We start from the raw sequence: 22,308 nt of genomic DNA on the forward strand, positions 1-22,308 counted from the left end.
TGAGATCTTATGCTACGCTTAATTGGGTGTGTCCATTACATCATTCATACAATGATATAACCTTGTTATTAATAACATCCAATGTTCATGATTATGAAACTAATCATCCATTAATCAACAAGCTAGTTAAGAGGCATACTAGGGACTCTTTGTTGTTTACATATCACACATGTATCAATGTTTCGGTTAATACAATTATAGCATGGTATATAAACATTTATCATAAACATAAAGATATATAATAACCACTTTTATTATTGCCTCTTGGGCATATCTCCAACACTTGGAGCCAAAACTGGACTCCTCAATGCACATGATACTAGTCACAGGGCCGGTCCACAGATATCCGGGGCCCTGGGGCAAGACGACAAGAAGGGCCCTTTGTTGACACAAAATTATAAATGTATTGTACTTTAAAAGCAATCAACTACGTGACATGTCATAGATCAATGATCCTTCAACGATAACACTTTATTTATAACGATGGAGAGAATTCAATCTTGATAGTAAGTAAACAACATGATTTCTACAAAATAATAAAACACATAGCTGATCTTGATCCGGGTAAAAATAGCTTCTCTAAATGCCGTCATTTTCAGCTTCAATGTTTGATATTGCGTCACAGGGAGTTCCTAGAGGAGCTACCGGTTCTAAAAATAATGTCAGCCAATTTTTTTTGGGATTCAACCAGTTCATCTATCCACTTTTGTTCAACGCCCCTCCGCGACTAATCACTTCGGCACGGTATAGAGTGTACGGCAGGTAATCCATGGCATCAAACGATTTGCATAAAAGCGGCTAATACAGGGAACAAAAATACCTTGATATGAGCATATGAATCGATCTGGATTTGTAGATGAATCGATGTCGATTTGTTGATGTAGGCTCCGTGATTTGCAGGCCACGACGATTAGCAAAATGAAGAATGGAAACAGAGCTGATTGCAAACGAAATGGCATCTCGGTCTTCGCTAATAGCTGCGGCGACCTGGGAGTCGTAAAAGCAGGGGAGCGGCTGCGCTTTTGGAATTGGGAATTTGGGGAGAAGACGAGTAGACGAGTTACAGGCGAGAACGATGGAACGCTAGTCCAGTAGGCAGTAGCGTAAATGGATCAGTTCTTGCCGATCGAATAATTAGGCTACTTGATGGGCTTACGCTGCTACTTGGGCCATTTCTTTTTCTAGTTCTCCTGGACCAAAGGTAGCAGTCAACCTATTGAATTACTAACTGGAACGGGCCCCTGCCTCTCGCGGGCCCAGGGCGGCTGCCCCGTTGCCCCGGCCTATGGGCCGGCCCTGACTAGTCACAATGGGAAGTATCATATAGACCAAAGGTAGCAGTCAACCTATTGAATTACTAACTGGAACGGGCCCCTGCCTCTCGCGGGCCCAGGGCGGCTGCCCCGTTGCCCCGGCCTATGGGCCGGCCCTGACTAGTCACAATGGGAAGTATCATATACTAGTATCATGCACATGATACTAGTTTATGATACTACCCACACAATGCATAGTATCATAAGATAGTATCATAGTATTATTATATTTAATGTTTTGTAGAATCTCAATGCAAATTGGCGTACATGATTTGTTTACCATTAAGTTTTCTAGTTTTACGTGCTATGATACTGTATCATATTAGAGCAAGTATAAGCAAATCCATGTTAGCTAAATCCTAGGTGGAGGCAAGAGAAAGGAAAAGAGAGACAAGAGCGAGCGCTTGATCTGTCGCCGGCGTTGCCGCAAGAAACAATACCGCAACAGCCTGCATGCAGCCGATGGCAAATGCCAGCTATATGCATTGAATGTGTGTCCTGTGAGTCATGCATGTAAAGCAAACCAATACAAATTTACATAGTTAAATATTCAACAAAGCTCACTAGTAGCTAGCTTATTATACTAGTGTTTTCATTTTTGCTGGCTATAAGTGACATGATATGAGTTATATAGCTAGCAGCCGGCTATATTATTAACCTTGCTCTTATGATACCACTCTCAACTCTCACCTAATTAATTGGTGCGCCACATCAGATTTTTGCCAACATACCATACATGATACAACTTATGATACTTCCATTGTGGCAACTATGTTCGTGCAGCCCAAAATATCCCACTCAGATACCCAATCTGGCCCCACACGCCAGTCGGATCCGACGTGTTAATCCCACCCCTGCCCGTGACGGATCCCGTCCTGTCTTCCAACACTGAAACCCCACCTTCCGCGGATCCAGAACAGCCCAATGACATGTGGACCCATATACCCTTCGACCCCACAATCAGTCACCTCACGGCCGTGCAACCCACCACCGTGACCCGGCTCTGACTCTGACTCGCACGCTCGTCGTCGACTCGTCGCTCATTCCCCCTCTCTCCTCTCCTAGCTCCCTCCGCATCGGATCAAAACCCTAGCCAGCCCCACGAGCACCTCGGGCACTCTCCGGCGGAGGGCGCGCGTCCCCGGATCTCCTCTCGGAGGGGCAGGAAGGGGGCGGAGGCGATGGGCGGGGCGGTCTCCGGCGGCGTCGCGCCGGCGGGGGAGTTCCCGGTGCTACTCAACGTCTACGACCTCACGCCCATTAACAACTACATGCACTGGTGCGGCCTCGGCATCTTCCACTCCGCCGTCGAAGGTGAGGAGCGGGGGCAGCTCGACCTGGTCCGGTTGAAATTTGGGGTATTCCTATGGTATTGATTCGGCTGGGGGAGATGATAGGAACGGCAGTACGGGGTCCATCACGCCGGCCCGATTTCTCGATTTGATAGTGAAGAGCACGGCATGCGTGGAGTCCTGGCGTCTCTCGATTTTATATAAAAGCGAGTCCTTTTTGGGTGTAGCTGGTTTTGGGAGGGTACCTAGTAGATCTCGATTTATTTGTAGGTTTAATCAGGCGAACTGACAATGCCAGGAGATTTAGGGATGTTGAAGTTCCTATTATACATGGTTGAAGGACCTGATCCAGAACATTGGCAAGTTGGAAGTCCAAAATCTTCTGTAGGTGCTATCTAGTTTTACTTGTAGGACTACTTAGTTGTGCAATTGCCACCTATGAACTAGAGGGTTCAAGGTTGAGATGTGGCAGGCCGATATGGCAATTGCTACTTGTGGTTTGAAGTTGCCACAAGACATCTTCTCAATTATCTGTTCTTTTAATTCAGCTGGGGAAGGTTCCGGTTCTGTGGCACAACAATTAGTACTCCCTCCGTTCCATAATTCTTATCGTGGGTTTAGTTCAAACGGAGGGAGTGCGATTTTATAGTTTGATCGGTCCTTCTCGAATAACAATAAGAAAGTTTTTTCTTGTGCCTGCATACTAGCATGCAAATGGGCTACCTTAGGCTTGTGTTTTATGGGGCCGCTTTAGAGTTATCAGTGAATTTATCGTAGAGTAGTATCATGAATTTGTCTTCCGTAATGTGTGATAAATGAAAACGAACATAGCCGGAGCACTACTATGACTTCTAGTCATTATTTGTGTTTTAGGGCAAAACTTTTAAATTGGCAAACTTTACTGTAATCTTGTAGACCTAACCATGTTTGATATATGCATACTTCTTTCTGCATTTTGATGAAATGCCCAAGCTGTTCGTTTTTATTTTCTCAGAAAAAAGCATTCTTTTTTATATATTTAAACAAACTACTGCACTTCTCTAGCTACTGTTACTACGAATGAAGTATTTGGAAATTTAGTATTATAATTTGAGTCAGTACCGTTGATCTATTAGGAATGAAAATGCACAGCAGTAGAACTTTAATGCCTCCAATAGACAAATATGCTTGTTTTTCTTTGCCACCCTTCTATGATGACAATGAAACCGTTTTACAAGTATTTTGGTGTAGAAGCAAATTTGATATGTCACAACAAACCTGCTGTACATATGAAAATTATTGGCAAACTCATGTGTGATCAACTGGCCACAGCGAAGTAGGTGTGATCAGCAGTAGCAGACCTACTCCTGCAGTACACAACATTTAGTTTTTGCATCTTGTGTGAAGTTATTTCCTTGGCAGTAAGCATAATGGTTTCCATTAAAGTTTACATAATGTTTATAATTTTTCTTATTTTACCTTGATGAACAGTCCACGGATCAGAGTACAGTTTTGGAGCTCATGATTATCCTACAAGTGGTGTTTTTGAGGTTGAACCAAAGAACTGCCCAGGCTTCCTGTACAGATCGACGATTTTCATAGGCCGTACAAGTCTACAACCGTTGGAATTTCGAGATTTCATTCAGAGAATGGCCTCGGAATATCATGGGGATACGTACCACCTCATTTCCAAGAATTGTAACCACTTCACTGATGATCTTAGCACCAGATTGACAGGAAAGCCAATTCCTGGTTGGGTTAACCGACTCGCTAAGATAGGTAATAAGTCATCTCCCTGTACATCTATTTATTTTAGCCTTCTGATGATTTTATGCTTCTAAGGGCATATTCACATTATGCCAAATTTGTGTTCATCATGCTCTGATCACCAATTGTAGAGTAACTGGCTGGGCAGCCGATTTGGAGTTCTAGATAAGGAGGCAGACCACTTCTTAGGCAAGAGAGGGTGGGCATGCTATATGGCTATGGGGAAATTTACGGAGTGGGCATCCTATATGGCTATGGGGAAATTTACAGAGTGGGCATGCTATATATGGCTATGGGGAAATTTACGGCGTAATATGTGTATCTGCAAAGATGGGGGAAATTTAGAGATGAGTAGAGTAAGCATGGAACTGTTTTAGTGCTTAACGCTTAGGCATGGGAGGGAACATGGTTTATGCATGAAACATGGAGTGGCCACATGGTACATTATCAGCTGTTAGCTGGTTGGATTAGTTTCCTCACCTAAAAGATAATTCACTGAGAATAAGTCCATTGCTTTATTTATATAGGGTACACGTTGACAAACAAGTTGGCTCCTAAGAAACTAATTTTACTTTCCCTAACAAGATCTTATCCTTTATTAAAAGATCACATCCTCTCTTTTGATAACAATGGATATACATAACACCTTTTTTATACTAACAAATTCTGAAGATAAACTAAATTAAAGTAAACTAGGTAAAAATAGGATGCAATATAAGCAAACCACTTGCTGTAACTAAATAACTGTTCAGTCAACAAATGCAAGTACTGTTCACACTAGAGTACCTTGTGTCGACATTGACGACACCTCATGACATGTGGTAATTACATCTATACCATACATCTACAGTGCAGCTAGACATAAGCGATAAGCTTCTAATTGATCACACCAATGTCTTTCACGATGAGGAATGCCATTTAGAACCGTAGGTGGCAAATGAAACACAAAACCATTGTTGTCCCATGTTTTCTGTTTCCTATGCTTTATGTCAAAAACGTATACAACTTCTGTTCTGTTTCAAGGAGATATCACATCTTAAAATAAAGTTGATTTTTCATTCTTAGTATGTCATGAAAGATAATATCCAATTTATTTTCAGGTGTGTTTTGCAACTGCCTTCTACCAGAAAGTATGCGGTTGGAGTCTACTGAGACAAAGAATCTCACAGACTATGATTTCTCTGGTAGCTACCAGTTTTCCTGATTTATTAGTTTCTTTTTATTGTTCATGTTATTCTGAATGTGCACTCTCATGTTTACTTTTTATGAATGGCTTTTGACTAGATGGCTCCAACGCAACCATAAAGGACCCCTTTGAAGATGATGATGTTGAAGACAAACACCTACTCCCACAATCTTCTTTTGTTGAAAATGCAATTGTACAGGAAGTCCACAGGTGAAAGTTAAGCCATACGGAATAGTTCAATGTGCAGTTTATCATTCATTTTGTACATTGTAATTTCTGTATTCGAAAATGTAAAGTGCCCATTCTATTGTTTTCTAATATTGATATTTATTTTGGCGGGTTTGGTGTCACGATTGGGTTTCTTTATTCCACTCATACAATATTGTAATACCCTACCTCCCTAGGTGGTATGCCACTCAGAGCCTGTGTGTAATCTTAATTCATTTGCTCCTTGAAAAATGCAAGTCAAACAAGGTAGATATTGGGTCCTGAAAACTGCTAAATGTTATCAATGATCCATGCATGGTTCTTTTGTTAATCTTGTTTATTATTTGGTTCTGGATTACTCACGTCTTGCTTCCAATTGACTTTCTTTTGAAATGCTTGTTGATGTACGTTGTTTCTTGTCAGGTCGTAGTAGAAATATTCGAGGTAAGGCTCTTTTTATGTATTCCTGAAAATATTGCAAATGTGCATTAAGAGGGCAGTTTGCACACCACTCTAGCGTTTGTTTAGTTTGAATAAATTCTGTGTTTTTCCCTCAGATTATTCTATTGGTCTATGCTATTAATTGGGAATCGTTCCGCGTTATGCTAATAATGTTATGCAAAGTCATCCTTTGAACTGTTTACCCTAAAAATAAATCATCCTTTGAACAGAGGTGAAAGCCTTAGGGCTCCTATTTTCTTGGGATATTTCTGGAGTTATCGTTAGCAGCCATCTATATTCTCCCATGTCCCATCTTAGTTGCAGCGTTAGGTTACACTGTTGACTGTTGAAAGCTTCCAGAATGTACTCTAAAGTGATCCAGTTAGTCGAGCTGGAGCATCCTGAGAACCAGGGCTCTGCCTTGTCAGTTTACCATGGAGTTCAGTTTAATCGCTTGTTTTGACAACATGGGAAGGCTGTAGTTGAGGTGGCCAAATTGCAATCGGTGTGCTCACCAAATGGTCTCAGGAGGGTGGATCTGCCCACCTACAACAGCGAATCTCTCAGCTCCAACCCTATCCATGTCAAACCTATGAGGACTTTAACTGTATTATCACTACCTTGACTGTTATTTCTGAAGTGATGACTGTCCATTTACTTCTGGTAAAGGGTTTAAAGAAATATTCTCATGAACACGCAAGGCATGTTGAACTGTCAACGTTCAGAAGTTGAATCGTTGAAATGTTATCTGGTAGTGGCAGGTACCTCGACTATTAGTTCTGAAGTTCTGCCACCGCAGGCTTCAGTGCACCAATCCATGTCCTGCCCGTAGGCTGTAGACCTGCATACAGTCTGCACACATGTTCTTCCAAGAAACATAACGATGTAGCACCTCTGGTTCAGTTCTGTCAACCTAACTCAAGGAAGTATAATAAGAATTGTTTTGAAAAATATCGATCCAACAACCGCTCAATAGGAGGATGCTGACACAATTTGGACACTGAAACTCTCTAAATTGATATGTGAAAGAGTTGATGTGAAATATAGGAAAGAGTAACGGTAGCAACATCATGAGTCATTGTCCTCTTTTCAACATGTGGAAGGGCAACAAGATCAAGTTAAACGTATTTTATGGTTGATGAGAAATCAATAACAGTTGCTGAAACGAAGACGAGACAATCTGGAATATGACACGGATGTCCTTCTATGAAAAATGTGGCAATATCTCTGCGACACCAACATAGTAAGCGGCGACGTCGTCCAGTACAAGAGATGCTGCGAGTTTGTGACTCTCCCATCGTCTACTCAAGCAGGATGTAAGCGGGGCAAACGTTACTGACTGCTAATCCCAATGTCGCAAGGTGGGTTGCTTGCCAAGGAATTAAGTGGGCTGTGCTGGCGGGACACCCAGCAGGTTAGGCGGCACGCTCAGCCCACTTGAAGTTTTAGTACAAACTGATCGTGTGCATGAAACATATTTTGGGAACATACCAAAAAGAGGATCAACTTACGAAGGCAAAGGGTCACTCATGCACAGAATGCGCCGATTTATGTAATTAAGCACGATCTTCTAGACTGTAGTTGTATCCATCTAGCGACCGCCAATCTGCCATCTTTAGTTCCGTGGGTTGAGGAACTTATGTTGGAAACAATCAGGTGATTCTCCAGCCAATATATTAGCATATTTGCTCTTTTATAGCTACTTTGCAAGAGACTTGGCCTCATCTCTTCTCATTTGCTAAGAACGAATCCATTTCCTGAAAGGAACCTCTAGCTACCACTAATTTGTCCGATCTTTTCGATTTCCTCTCTCTGAGGAAGCCATGGTGCAACTGAATTTATTCACGACTTCCGCAAATTTTTTTTTATTCACGACTCTGTTACAAGAACTTGTGCCTGGTACTCGATTTGATTCTTGGCCAATATTTGGATATACTGCAACTGCTAAGGTCTCTCAGGTTTACAATACTCTTATGGGTAATGTTGGAACTGTTTCCGCTCTGAAATGGATGTGGGATGGATGTTGTCAATAGAAACATAAGGTTTTCTTTTGGCTTCTTATGCATAATCGTTTGAATAGTGCTTTATTATGTTGGCAATACGTGTGCCCTACTTGGTCTCCTCCTGCACATGACACATGATCAGTTAGATATTCAGGATATCCTCACTAGTGCCATGCTTGTAGTTTCAAAGCCTTTTTTCATGGAGCTCATCCTGCTGATCGCATGGTCCATTTGGACCACCCGCAATGATTTTATCTTCAAGGCCGTTCCTCCTAGTATTTACATGTGCAGGAAGAAGTTCAAGGATGAAATTGCCCTTCTAGTTCACAAAGCCAAGAGGAAATGATGTCATGGCATATCAGCTTGGGTAGAAAATTTTAGATATGAACTCCATTTTTTTTTCCTTTTTGGCTTATGGCCTCATCTAGTTGCTCTTCTCAACTTCTCAAGCAAGTGGAACCATGTAAACACTTTTTTACATATAAAAATATACAGTGGAGAAACCCATTGTTCAGCCTAAAAAATATATTCTTGCCGGCAGGATGAACTACGTCTTTGCACATGCCTTAGAAAATTATTGTGTGGTGCTTTTGACAAATAAATGAAAACAATGCTAAAATTGTACCTGCAAAAAAATGATGCTAATATTAGGCTATTTGATAGGTGCTGATTACTATACGTTTTCGAGTATGTATTTAATATTGGAGAATAAACTCTTCAATACATAGATATTCGTTGATAAAATTAGAACATTTGACCAGCCGTGCGATCACTATCACATGGCGTATAGAGGGTGTCCTTTTTTCTTGATTTGGTCACATACGAAGGATATCATAAGCGGATGAATGCAATTTAGTTGCTCATTCAATACTTACCTCATTATTATCCACCTCGCCCACGTCTCCTATTCATATTGTCACAGGCTCCTCCAAATCCACGGATACCATCTCCATCCAAATCCTTCGTGGTGCTTTTCTTACACCGTAGCACTCTGAGAGGGCAAGATATCTCAAGTTTGAAATTTCACACCAACGAAGAACGGTGACACCGAAGAAGGTGAGTGCACATATCTGAATGTCTCCAACTTATTGATTTTGACAATCGTGAGTTTTGGTTTAGGAAGCACTAAAAAGTTGGCTGATTTGTGAACTAAGATTTCACAAGTTGTTTGACTTTAAGTTTCTACATATTGATTCAAGGTATTTAGAATTTTAATTTAAAAGGTTAAGATGACAATTGAAATGACATCCTTGATCAGTTGAATGACAGATGTGGTGACATAGTGAATGACAATAACAGTGTTAGAATATATAAGGAAGGGGATCCTCTGATGCATGCAGGGGCGATGTTGAGTCGATGCCATGTTCGTACGCCATATGGGGCCCCACATTTCCGTGACCCTATGTCAGGGTATCGTGCGTCAGAAGGTCCGTGTTCGTTAGGCTACATGTTGAGAAACATGTGGCGGATGAAGGAGCCCGAGCTTGCGTGTTAAGTGAATGCAGAACAGCTAAACTAGATGACATCGTGCCTGCAATTTTCGCTTTCCTAGTGGCGTGTTGATTTATCGAATTTATTCTCTAGTAATTTTCCAACAACTGCAAAGTTAAATTTTGTGCTTTTCCAATTTTTTGGGATAATATATATTTGATCAGGGTTTATAATTATAAAATATGATTTTTTTGATTGCATTTGTTTGCAGTACTATACACACAACAATACTCAGGACTAGTTTTTTTTCCTTTGTATGTGTAACTGATAATTCAGTGCTTGAACTTTTATTTATCTAATTAAATGGATATATCCATTGATGAGTAAAATATAGTTGAACAACCGGCCGTATGACACACACACACTTTTCATGATTTACACTTGTCTGATCAATATTTAGTTAATCAAATCAATATTCAAATAATCTGATAAGAAAGTAATATTGTTGAATCGCGTATAAAAATACAAATTATTTCTTGCAAGTTGCAAGAATATGTGCATATCCACATATTTTTGAACTAGTTATTAGCCAAGACAAATCTTGGCAAACACATACACCTTACAATATTACCCAATGGAGGTAGAGTTAGAATTTATAGCATGTAGCCATCTACCACAAAATTTGATTCAAAACATGTGAAATATAAGGCAAGGTGGAGTTTCAACTTTCAAACATAGGGGAGAAACACTTATAACACTTTCCAGACAAAATGCCTATACCACTTGCGAGCATGCAACATGTGATTTTTTAAAATATTAGAATCTACTTATTCACCCTACATTATTTGCCAGTGAACTGCTTACAAGAATATAATTTTTTAAATGTTTAAAATATCACATATAGAAAAAAACATTCCACTGTTTTTAAAAATCCATTGTAGGATGGACAAAAAATGACCTAAATTTAGAAAATATAATGCATAAATGGCAATTTATATTTATTTTGAGTATCATTCGAGCATCTACTGAATTTATTTTGTATTTAGGAGCAGTATTAAGTGTGGAGGAGAAGTGTGCGTGCGAAGCTCTCTCTCTCTCTCTCACTAGAGATAGGTGTAGTTGTTTTGAGATAGGTGTAGCTAGGGAGGGCCAGCTTGATCTAGCGTATGTCCAAAGGTGTTTCGTGTGTACCTGAAGAACCTTTTCCTTTCTCTCTCTATCCCTTCCGTTAAAGCGATCAACACATGGAATTCCGGTCTCCAAATCTTCTTTATTACTTGCTCAAAACCCCATTCACCCCCTCTTCCCCCGGCCGGTCTCCCCTTTCCTCTCCCATCTCTCTCCTGTCCCCATCCGCACTCTTCCTCCTGCCCTCCTCCATGTGAGTAATCCTCACTCTTACATGTGATCATGCATAGGCCAAGGAGATAGGGAAGGTGTTCGACAGTTCTCCTGGCTGTGATCGAGGTGACAGGACATGGACGATGGTGCAACAGCAGGAGGAACAAGCAGCGGCGGCGCCGGCGCCGGCAGCCATCACCTTATCGGTTCTAGGATTGAGCAGCACCGGAAGTACATGTCGAAGTCGAGCTGCTGCCCCAGGTGCAGCCACAAGATCGACCGGAAGCTGGTACGCACGACCTCTCGGCCAGATGACATCTCTTCTGCTAGGTTTTTCATTTCTAGATTAATCGATCGTGTATATGCTGCGGCCGTGCAGGATTGGGTGGGGTTGCCGGCCGGGGTGAAGTTCGACCCAACGGATCAGGAGCTGATCGAGCACCTGGAGGCGAAAGTCTGGTCCGGCGGCACGGCGGCGGTGGAAACCCCGTCTCACCCTCTGATCGATGAGTTCATACCTACCATCGAGGGGGAGGATGGCATCTGTTACACCCACCCAGAGAAACTGCCAGGTTAATTTCTAGCTTTTCATTTTACTGCTGGGGAGTTTAATTTCTAGCTTAATAACAATAATCCTCGAACATCTGTTTCTAGGTAGCTACCGTGCGTTTCTAATCTCTAGAAAAGTGTTCTTTACTGTTAGAAAAATCTCCTCTCTTTTCTGGAACAATGTTAATTTTTTTTTGGACTTGTGCAATTTCAGTTTCTTCTTTCCTAGCTCAGTTCCTTTTGTGCTCCTCGTTGTTCATCTATTTTATATACATTAACCATATTCTGATATACTTTTATTCGTGTTTTGGGATTTGTTTCAGTGGCATTTGAATACTTCGATACGCACATCGCCATGTATATATATATATATATAGGAAGTTAGAAACTATATTATTAGAGGTAGATTTGCAAGTGCACTGTAGCAATCTTGAAACAAAAGGAAACAAGTTTGTACAACCCAAATCTCTCGGTACTACACCTCGTACGATATCAATGTTGTCGTGGCACATTTTCCTCCCTTTATCTCTCTACTAGAATGAAATGTGACATGAGATCTGCCCCTAGCGTCCAAAGTTAGGTTTTGTCCTCCTCTCAAGGTTGTTATATTCTCCAACAGCCGACGATCTTTTCTCTCTATCTTTTTTTTTCCAAAGCGGATCAACAAGAACAGATATGACTAATATCGATCCTCACATGCACGTGCTGACATCCATGGCTATGGCCGCTATGCTCATGCAGGTGTGTCCAAAGACGGCCTGAGCAGACACTTCTTCCACCGGCCGTCCAAGGCCTACACCACCGGTACCCGCAAGCGCCGCAAGATCCAGCCGCCCGCAACGGTCGACGCTTCGGCTGTCTCCTCTGCCGGCGGCTCCGGGAACGCCGGCGCGGCGCAGCCGCAGCAACAGCGGAGCGAAACACGGTGGCACAAGACCGGCAAGACACGGCCTGTGGCAGTGGGCGGCCGGCAGAGGGGTGCAAGAAGATCCTAGTGCTCTACACAAACTTCGGCAAGCACCGGAAGCCTGAGAAGACCAACTGGGTGATGCACCAGTACCACCTCGGCGAGTCTGAGGAGGAGCGCGAGGGCGAGCTCGTCGTCTCGAAGATCTTCTACCAGACACAGCCGAGGCAGTGCGGCGTCAGCGACGGAGCCTCGGCATCTACCTCGGCGGCTAGTACTAGCGTCTCAGCCGTGGAGAGGAGAAGGGTCGACCGTCGTGCGGGTGCAACGCCCGTGGTGCCGGGCATGACATCCTCGGACGTCATCGGTGTGGCGTTCCACGGCGGTGCCCCTGTTGGCATTGAAGACTTCAGCTTCACACAGTTCAGAAACAGTTTCGATGAGGTGAGTTTTGATCTATTTCTTCCTATATCAAGATTTTGACAAAATACCAAAGTTCAAAATAAAGTTGGCTATTGCATTTAGCGGCGGAGATTCCAGCAGCTACAAAAGGCTAGCTATAGCCGAGCTATAACGCAGCTAAGGCCATATAGCAGTTTTGCTAATTAATGTTTTGCAAAAAAATTGGGCAGCATATATTCTTGTATTAACATATATCTATAATTCAAAAACATATGACATAATAATATAGTCTCATAAGCATAAGATATACGAATAACCAAGAACGAGGGCGGCCGGGAGTGGGAGGGTGCGCGCCGCCGCCAGAGTCGCCTCTGGGTCCTTTTTGGACAGAGAAGGGGAAAAGTGGGGATTTGGGGGACAAGGTTAGGAGAGAGATGGATTTTGGCACAATTGGGCCGCCAACAATTTTTTGTCCAGATTTTTTTGGCCCGCTAAGCGAAAATTTAGTGGGTAATTAAGGGGTTAAACATGGGCTAAATTTACTTAACGGGACTTCAAGCGGCTATTCTCGTTTTAGCCCATGAAAGCCCTAGTAGCAGGCCTCTTGAAAGGCTATAACCGGCTATTTAAATCTTTGCAAAATACCACATTTTTTTCTTCGTTTTTGCTAGTTCTAGGTCGATATATAATTACGTTTGATCTTGGCTAATTTTTTATTTGCACTTTAAATTTGAGGATGTCATCAAACCATCATTTTTCTCGTACGATATTTTGCGGGTAACCCATTTTTCCGGTACCCTGCGGTATAAGAGAATACAATGCGGTATTTATTGATTTTCTTGTAATTTACTCAATTTTGTTTTTATAAATGCAGATGAATTTTAATTTTTTTTTGAAGAATCTTGGATGGTATTTGGTTCGGTATTTTCGGTAGCCGGTAATACCGGTGCCCACCGATATTTTTCCGAGAACGAGGTTTTTTTATCTAACCGAGAATTAACTTAATTCTTGTTTGACGAGAATTAAGTTACATCTCACTTTTTTCTAAAAAATAGTGACACAAATGCCATACCTTGGGTCATTGATAGGTAGCCCCGAACAACATATGCAATTGGTACATAGGTGTGGCTTTCGTTTTTACGGAAGAACTGAAGATAAGCTTTCCTTTAGCTTTTCCTCTGCCATTCAAAAACATGTAGGGCTATATTAAGCACATAAAGATATAGACATATAGATAGGTAGATAGAGAGCGGGAGAGAGAGGATAGGTGTGTGTGGGGGGGGGGGGGGGAGAGAGAGAGATAGACATGGGAGGGTGGGAGAGACTCTTTATGTACCCGTGTCCAAAAATAGAAAAAAGATCAAGGGAAATTCTTTACATTTAGCATCTTTGGGAGTGAAGTCACTCAACATTTTTGGATTCCATAACCGCCATCGAAGGAGGAAGAAGGAGGGAGGATTATGGCTTACTAGAGCAACATATAATAGAGAGGGGTGACGAGGGCAAGGAACACGGATGAGGGAGAGTTACTGTGGATGGTGATGATGACTGCACCGACAAGATTTCCTTATTAGGATGTTAGAGAGGTCTAGATTAATCAAAAAATTGATAAGAGGGGCAAAACCATGTATTTGCAGGAAATTCTCTTAAACTCTTTAGTGATTATGCATGAATTTAGGATAGCATGGGGAGCCATGACCTCTATCCATCCGTGAGGTGAGTTGGGGAGAAAGAGTAAGTATTGGGGGTAGGGAGAGGGACAATGTAGAGGCGGTACCACCGCAAAATAGTCATGTTCAAAGACACTTAAAGATAAATCATAATTTTACAGAGGGGTTTTAGCTGAAAAAATGCGAGAAATATATTTCTGGGCTAGATGGGTGAGAAAATCGAAACATATTTTCACCAAGAGAGGCACACAACCAAATATAGCTATTGAGCATTAATTAAGAATATTGAATTTTTAATCACATGAGAGAACAATTAATCGAGTACAAAGACCAATGCAAATAATCATGTTCGACAAAGAATCCTATTAAGAGAGAGTAATTTCAGTATTTGTTTTTAAAACATATTTTCTTTAGTTGTTTCCTTCTTGAGACAAGATATAAGTTAAGAACTCTTGTGGAATATTTTCACTTTTTATTGGGGATTCTGATACTCATTATATCATTTTTCGAGCTATATGGTAGCATAGGACCACCTAAGGCATCATAACACTAGATTATGACCGAAAGCAGAATGCAACATCCGAGGGTTCTAGCTCCCTCCATATTTCTGTAACTAACCGTAAGAACGTGTCGCGTTCTCACAAATATGGACGGCACAAATTCATATATTTTTTGCTTTTAATATAGGAAGGTTTTTTTTTTGAGAGGATATAGGAAGGTTTCTTACAGACGAAAGATACCCTTTTTTATCAATGAATGTAGCAAGGAATTGGATCCAATATTTTTGTTTGGGAGGGTTTTGGGGTGTGAAGGCAATTGTGTCCATTCAGCACAATCTGATCAATGAACTAATGGTAAGGTGTGAAAGAAGTTCTCGAAGAAAACAGTACGAGCTAGGGTTGAGATCTTACCTAAATCGATGGATGTTTGTGACCTACATGCATGCATACACTGTTGAACATATATTTTCATGTCATGCAATTAATTCTGTTGAAAAGAAGGCATACGCGCAGGCTGATAAAGTTAGTAACACACAACTAGTACATAATCTGCACAGTATCAAATACTGTACTTAATTAGGCATCGCTTTGTCCAAACACCAAGCAACCCCAATTAAGGGCATGATCGTTCTATTCATCACCTAAATGTTTATATATAAGCATACATGATATTACAAGAATATGTTCTTGGTTACTTCGAATTTTTTCACTTTCCTTTTATCTACCAAACAGTGACATCTCATCACTAAACGCTCGAGTGTAACAGAATTAAGTTATGGTTAGTATATAATCTTACTTGTGAAGGTATCTAATTATTATTTTTGAGAATGAAGGTAGCTAATTATTACGTCTACAATTTACACGTACCGCGTTATGTGCAAGTGATGTATTAATTAACGTGTACAACTACATGCAGGTGGGAATGGGAGGATCAGATCATCATGTGGTGCAATCTAGGGTTGACGAGGGAGTGATGCATCGTCCTGCAGCGCTTCACCATCACCACCAGCAGCAGCACCTCCTCAACGAGCAGGATCACCGGCGCCGCTACGCCGGTCTCCAACAGGAGCAGCAGAGCACGGCAGCGGTGGCGTTCCATGTCAGCACGCCCACAGACCCCATCGCCGCGTTGATGGCGGCGCCACGGGCTCACCAGGGCTCGGTCGTTCTCACGGCACCAGTTGGGGAGCCGTATGATCATGGGGCAGCGAGCTACCATCATCAGGTAGCTCAGCAACATACAATTCTCTCCATGCAGTTCTTTGGCGTTGTACCTAAGCATACAGTTTAGTCTTACGGGTTGGTTTGACACTCAAACGAACGTAACTAGGAGGATGAGCGGCCACACCAAACGCGGAAGTTTGATGGACGGTCGACTTCTGGACTCGAAGAGGTGATCATGGGATGCACATCCAGGAGGTCAAAAGCAGGAGTAAGAATTCTCTCTCTCGCTCTCTCTCTCTCTCTCTCTCTAGTCTCTACACGTGCATACTTTGTTCTGAGTTAAACATTCGAAGTTCCTATCAATGACGCATACATTTTGTACTCCCTCACAAGATTGATCCAAAACCGCGGCAAAAATTATGAAACGGAGGTGCTAGCTGTTGTATCCAGAGCTGCTGATTTCTTCTTGTTTGTGTGCCGTTTGCCCGTTTCTCTTCATGGTAGTCTAACTGATTCTTTCCATCAAGTACGTACACCTTTTGGTTGCAAATGTGTCCATTTACTTGGGTACACCGCTACGACACTACGAGATTCGGCCGAGGTTTTGGTCATAGGGTAGTACGTACTTCCTCCATGCATTCCTAAATATAATATATTTTTGAAGTTTAATTAAATGCGTAAAACAACTTATATTTAGTAACAGGCTGATACCAAACTAGAGTGAGAACACATGACTCTGGAAGAATCAATCGAGAAGTTAGATCACTATTTTACATTAGCATACAAGTAATTGTGTTATATAACAACTCAACCGGGTCCTCTGTCGGGCGACATGGGGAAACTCTACCCGCCAGCCCCAAGGCCCTACCCGATCTCCTCCACCATACCGCCGCGCCGGAGGATGTGGCCGGGCAAAGCTCATATCGCGGATGGCCGCTGCGGTTCTCCTCTGGTGGCCTTTGGCAAGATTTGCACTCCCCCATCGACGACCTCCTCCCGGTTCCTGCAATGAGCTCCCCGTCCCTGTGATGCGGCAACAAGATGCGGCGTCCGACGAGTGGCTCGGAGGCAGCCGGACATCCTGGTGTTCCGTCGTTGGTGCATCAATGCCATAGATTTCTAGATCCTTCGATTGCGGTCCGCTTGGGTCCTGGGCCTTGCTCCTTGCGGGAGTGGTCCGCAAATGTAGTGATAGGTGGACAAGCCGGTACATAACAAGGTAGGCGCGGGATTATCGGTGAATACCAGGCTCCGGCATTGGTTCAAGCAATCGACTGCGGCGCCCACGAGCGTCGTAACCTTTTTGTGACGCAGTTCGCGCTCCTGCCCAAATCTCTCTGGGGAATCCTAGACCTTTTCGAGTCAGACGTTGGAGTTGCCTAGCGCCGTTCTCCTCCTTATGGTCAATGTGTTGGAGTAGGACCTTACTTGTGGACTAGCGGCAGATGCTGGTGTCCGAGGAGGTGGTGCGGCGTGGCATCTACAACGTCGATGGCGTTGGGTCTCGGCAATATGGCACAACAGAGTGTCGGCAACAATGCGATATGATGGACGGGAGTTATGCAGACCTCTACCTGAAGATGGATCAACAGTACGATATCATAAGTGTCTTCTATAGTGTATGTGTGCGGTACGCGTTGAGGGTCTTCTGGACCGGATATGTGCTCCCGGCTCGCCATATGGTGACTTGGTGATGCCCCCGAATGTAGGTGAGGCCGGGGATTCTCAACCTCCTTGTCGAAAAAGATCGGTACACAGTTGTAGGGGCTATGGCAAAACAATCAACTCTACTATGATCCCAACTTCCTCTTGGGTCCCTAAATAGGGATGTCTCCAAAAAGTATCTACTTGTTCTTGTTGAGTTTTCTTTCACTTAGAGCAAGTTCAATAATATATCCAATTGCTATCTATAAGCATGTGCCATATCATATATAACCTATAGCTATCATGCATAATAGTTGGCTATAAAAAATATATTGTTTTATTAATACGTGACTCACCTTTTATTCTCACAAAGTGCATATAAGCGTTTGCTAGAAATGAATCTTGCATGAGAGCCCAATTACCTTCTATCCCCTCTTTTCTCTCCCTCAACTAGGCAAGACTATATTATTTTAATCTTTATAGCCAGTTGACTATAAATTATTGTTTTTTCTTTTAATGCGCTGCCGCCGCATTACCTCAGCCACCGCCGACCCCCACATGTATGCCAATGAATAACGAGTCTCATGTGAAGTGATTGAGTTCAGAAAAATATATAGGTTGAGAAACAGGGGCTATTGCTGGAGTTGGTGACAGTTTATAGCCCCAAGAAGTAGGGGCCGACCCTATTTAGGGACTACTGCTACAATTTCTCTAAGTGTGTTTTCTAGACAACTGATTGTACTCTTTTTTATGCGAAAGAATTGATTGTGCTCACTCGGTTCCTCTATATATTCCCCTGAGTATATGACCATATGTTCCAAAATATCCGTGTATCAAGAAATCGAGAGTCTAGTCAATGCAAGATATGGAAATGGTCTCATAGACACAACTTCAAACGTTTCTTTGAGCTATATGTTACTAGTTTATTTACAAAATATTGAGAAAACATTATTTAACATAAATTAAATGGCATAGTATTTTGTATCACACCCCAAGTATTTCGGAATAGAGATCGTACCGCTTTTAACATGGGCATGGATGGTTTAGTGCTATTTTGATTTTTATATACTGTGTGAATGACATGTATAGTAAAATATATATATGTAATATCATTTCGTGATACAACCGAGTTAGACGATAATTAAGACTTTGGTCAAGATAACATAGTTGAGGTACCTGTAGTACGGACCAATTTGTGATTTCTTCATTTGTGATAACCTTATTTTTTAATCTGCTCTACAAATGTTTTTTTGTTTGGCATGCAAATGTTACACAACAATAGAAGAATGCACTTACCATATAGTTGGAGATTGTTTTCTGAGTTTTCTTTCCCTCTGTTTGCTAGTACATGATGTTAAGATCCTTTTCACCAATTATATCGAATCATAAAACGAGTGGTAAAATATGTAAAAAAATGCCGCAGTGAAATGTCAAAATCCATCATGATCTAAAAAAGTATTTATATTAAATTAGTGAAAATCCAAAAAGTTATACTATGCATGTTAACTAATGCATTATAGAAGAATATTCAGTTATTATCTGTCGTAAGCAAACAATCAACTCTAATCTCTGGAGCACTTCTAATCATGTAGCCCTCTTTTTCAGGAAACATCAGGTGGCAAGGAGGGCACAGGATGGCAGTGCCAATACCCATCCTTCTGGCATTCTGAAAACCAGGATCATCATGGGTGAACGAGCAAACATATCTGCCATGCACCTTGTTCTGTAGCCAGTCTCGGAGAGGTACCCAAAGGCCAGCAAAACCCTGACACCATCATTATTGCCATGGTAGGATTAGCATACATACAACAATAGGCTACAAGACTAAAAAGTACACAGGCATTGCAGCATATAGGAGGAGTGGCTTCCAAGAAACACCCAAAAGGCAAAGTTTCCAACAAAACCGAAACCCAGCTTTTATCCCCCCAGTCCACCACCGGCCACACACACAAACATCTTCTCTCAAGATTTACCTTTCTCTTCACCCAATGTGTCTAGATAGCGGGATGGAAGTTTCATTTGAGTGCTTACATTTGCATGTCTAAAGAGACAAAGATGATATTGCAGGGAAAGCAAAAGGGAGAAACAGAAAAAAAAAAGATAAAGGAGAGTACAGAAAACAAAGGTGACATTACAAGAGGAGGTCATAACCGTCGGTTGCTCACGCTGATCAATGCAAAATCATTGTGACAATCATCGTTTATCGTGGTCTTTTTGGTCAAATTGACAGCCAGTTAGTATAAATTAATCAGAGTATACCATACAATTTGTTTTTTGCTTTGTGATTGTATTATATTGCTTCATTGGTTAATTGTACACCATTTTACTTTTATTTTTGTCACATATCTGAGCAAAGAAGCTAACATTTTGGAAAAGAAAGAAAGTATACCTTTGTAAAGCTAGTATTTGTTCAATTGAATTGGTCCATTTCTTCACATGATTGATTATTTAATAGTTTTACGAGATACACATGTGTGATGAAATATTCCATCTCCAAGGAAACTTACAAAGATAAAAAAAAGTAAGGTGATGGGGCTTTAGTTCCAAATCTTGCCTTTTCTTTAGAGGGATATCTTTGGTTCCAATATCTTCTCGGTGACATGCTTGAGGGAGAACAAATGTTACCCATATTCTCTTGTGATACTGTCACATGCATGGGCAAGGAAAAGCTTGTCATGTCGCTTGCTATTAGAGAAAAAGCTTTTTGTTACTTTTCTAATATTTTCGCTCATCCTCTTTGGGGGCTTTTGTAAAAACAGTTGATTGGACCATGGCCGGCTAATAGTAGAACTGAATGCTCCCCATGCACACTACATTCATGTGTCCATTTAGGTGCTGGCATCCTGGTACGTCTGAAGTTACGAGAGAACTTTTGCATGTGTAGTGGAGGAAGAATATGAGCACGCAGATCATGGTCCTGAAATACTGCAAGCCTTCCTCAGATTCTTCCAAAACTGTGATCCTGTGATGAGTGCCTCCATCTCTTTTCAAAATGTTAAAGGTGATGGATTGTGGATCAACTTCTTTTCAGATTAAAGGCAAATACTGCTTCCAGCCACTGCATAAAAGAAATGAAACAAGCTTAACAGTTTATAATAAACAGTTAGTGTCCAACGACAAAGGTGAGAAATAACATTGCAAGTACTACATAATCTGTTAAGTGACCACCACAGGACATAAATCCAGGTGATAATCAACTCCAACAACCGCCATCTGTAACCATCTGCTATTTGTCCTCCTTTCGCTGCAACAGAGACCATAAGATAACATACAAAAAGGAATTTAGGAGTCAATAACTGCAGTTTTGCTAGAAATCAGGCAACTAATTTTTATTAAGTCTCAGTTACTTCGTCAGCCGTTGGATTTGTTATGCTAAGATGCGTGCAGCCCGTTGGGTTGTACGAGTAACGAGTCCCTCGCTGATGCTTGTCCTGGGCTGCTCTGTTTCTTGCCGTGGGCTTCATGCTTGTGCTGCTTGCTGTGAGTGTGGGCTTTTGCAGTACATGAATTTTAGTTTTTTTCTTTGTTTTTTGTTGTGCAGTATGCACTTTTGACATTCTAAAATAAGAGCGTGAAGTTGAGACTCATAATACTATGTGCTTAAACTGATAGATTAGTTAAGTGGGTACATTATAAATACTAAAAAAATCTCAGTTACACCTACTCATGTGGCTCAGTTGCATTACGTGTGTAACTAAAAGAAATTCAGTTGCGGTAGCTTTTCCAAAGTTGCAACCATAGTGTAACTGAAAAATAGTTTCAACACATGTGCAATTGGTAGTAGCTCGGTTTCTCCCTAGTTACATCCATGGTGCAATCGGAAAAAAATCTTATTTACAACCCAAGTGGAACCGGTGAAGACTCAGTTACAATCCATGTGAAACTAGGAAATATCAGTTGCTTGCGGGTTGTAACTATGATTTTTACCGGTTGCAAAGATTTTTTCCAGCTGCAGGTAGGTTCCAACTGGGTTTTTTTTTCTTACGCGCAGGTTGCAACTTTGATTTTCCAGTTGTGCGCATGTTGCATGAGTTGTAGATGTGAATTTTCTAGTTGTGTATGGCTTGTAACTTTGACTTTTCAAGTTGCGTGTGGGTAGTAACCCTAATTTTCCCAATTGTGTGTGGGTTGCTTGTGTATAGATAGCTATAGTTAGTTGTATTTGTCTTGTACTCTAATTGTAATTGTACCCTAACTTTTGGCCTTTGGCCCAATATATAAACACAGGAACCCCACATATTACACGTGAGAGGCTTCCCCCAAAACCCTTCTAAATGGTATCAGAGCCGTTTAGATCCTAAACCCTGAAAAGCTAATAATCGGGGGTACCGATGCTATGATCCGTCTACAGGAAAAGTGCTAATCTCGCGACATGTTGTCTTTGATGAGACTATTTTTCCGTTTCAGATTGCTGCCGTCGCTCCTACGAAACAGCAGGTGCTGCCACGTCGGCTCGACTTCCTCTTCACCGACCTGGACATGCCACTTGCGGGACAGGCTACCGCTGCCGCC

General features: G+C 41.8%; 1 protein-coding gene and 1 pseudogene across 1 annotated transcript; both read left to right on the forward strand.

Annotated features, from left to right (window-relative positions):
- The first annotated feature begins 2,493 nt into the window (after positions 1–2,493).
- On the forward strand, positions 2,494–6,075 carry LOC124693691 (deSI-like protein At4g17486). The gene is made up of 4 exons (XM_047227136.1): positions 2,494–2,627; positions 4,076–4,363; positions 5,452–5,535; positions 5,636–6,075. Exons 1-4 carry the CDS (start codon positions 2,495–2,497, stop codon positions 5,749–5,751), a joined length of 621 nt encoding a protein of 206 aa, XP_047083092.1. The 5' UTR covers position 2,494; the 3' UTR covers positions 5,752–6,075.
- A 4,827-nt stretch (positions 6,076–10,902) lies between these two features.
- On the forward strand, positions 10,903–20,231 carry LOC124683665 (annotated as a pseudogene).
- The last annotated feature ends 2,077 nt before the right edge of the window (positions 20,232–22,308 follow it).

The sequence above is a fragment of the Lolium rigidum genome, chromosome 1 (assembly GCF_022539505.1).
Source record: "Lolium rigidum isolate FL_2022 chromosome 1, APGP_CSIRO_Lrig_0.1, whole genome shotgun sequence".
Classification (NCBI taxonomy): domain Eukaryota; kingdom Viridiplantae; phylum Streptophyta; class Magnoliopsida; order Poales; family Poaceae; genus Lolium; species Lolium rigidum.

Excerpts from the sequence above, each read along its gene's own strand:
- LOC124693691 (XM_047227136.1), top strand. The coding sequence starts at position 2,495 with ATGGGCGGGGCGGTCTCCGGCGGCGTCGCGCCGGCGGGGGAGTTCCCG. Across the intron at positions 2,628-4,075 it reads CTTCCACTCCGCCGTCGAAG|TCCACGGATCAGAGTACAGT; the intron begins GTGAGGAGCGGG and ends CTTGATGAACAG. Across the intron at positions 4,364-5,451 it reads TAACCGACTCGCTAAGATAG|GTGTGTTTTGCAACTGCCTT; the intron begins GTAATAAGTCAT and ends ATTTATTTTCAG.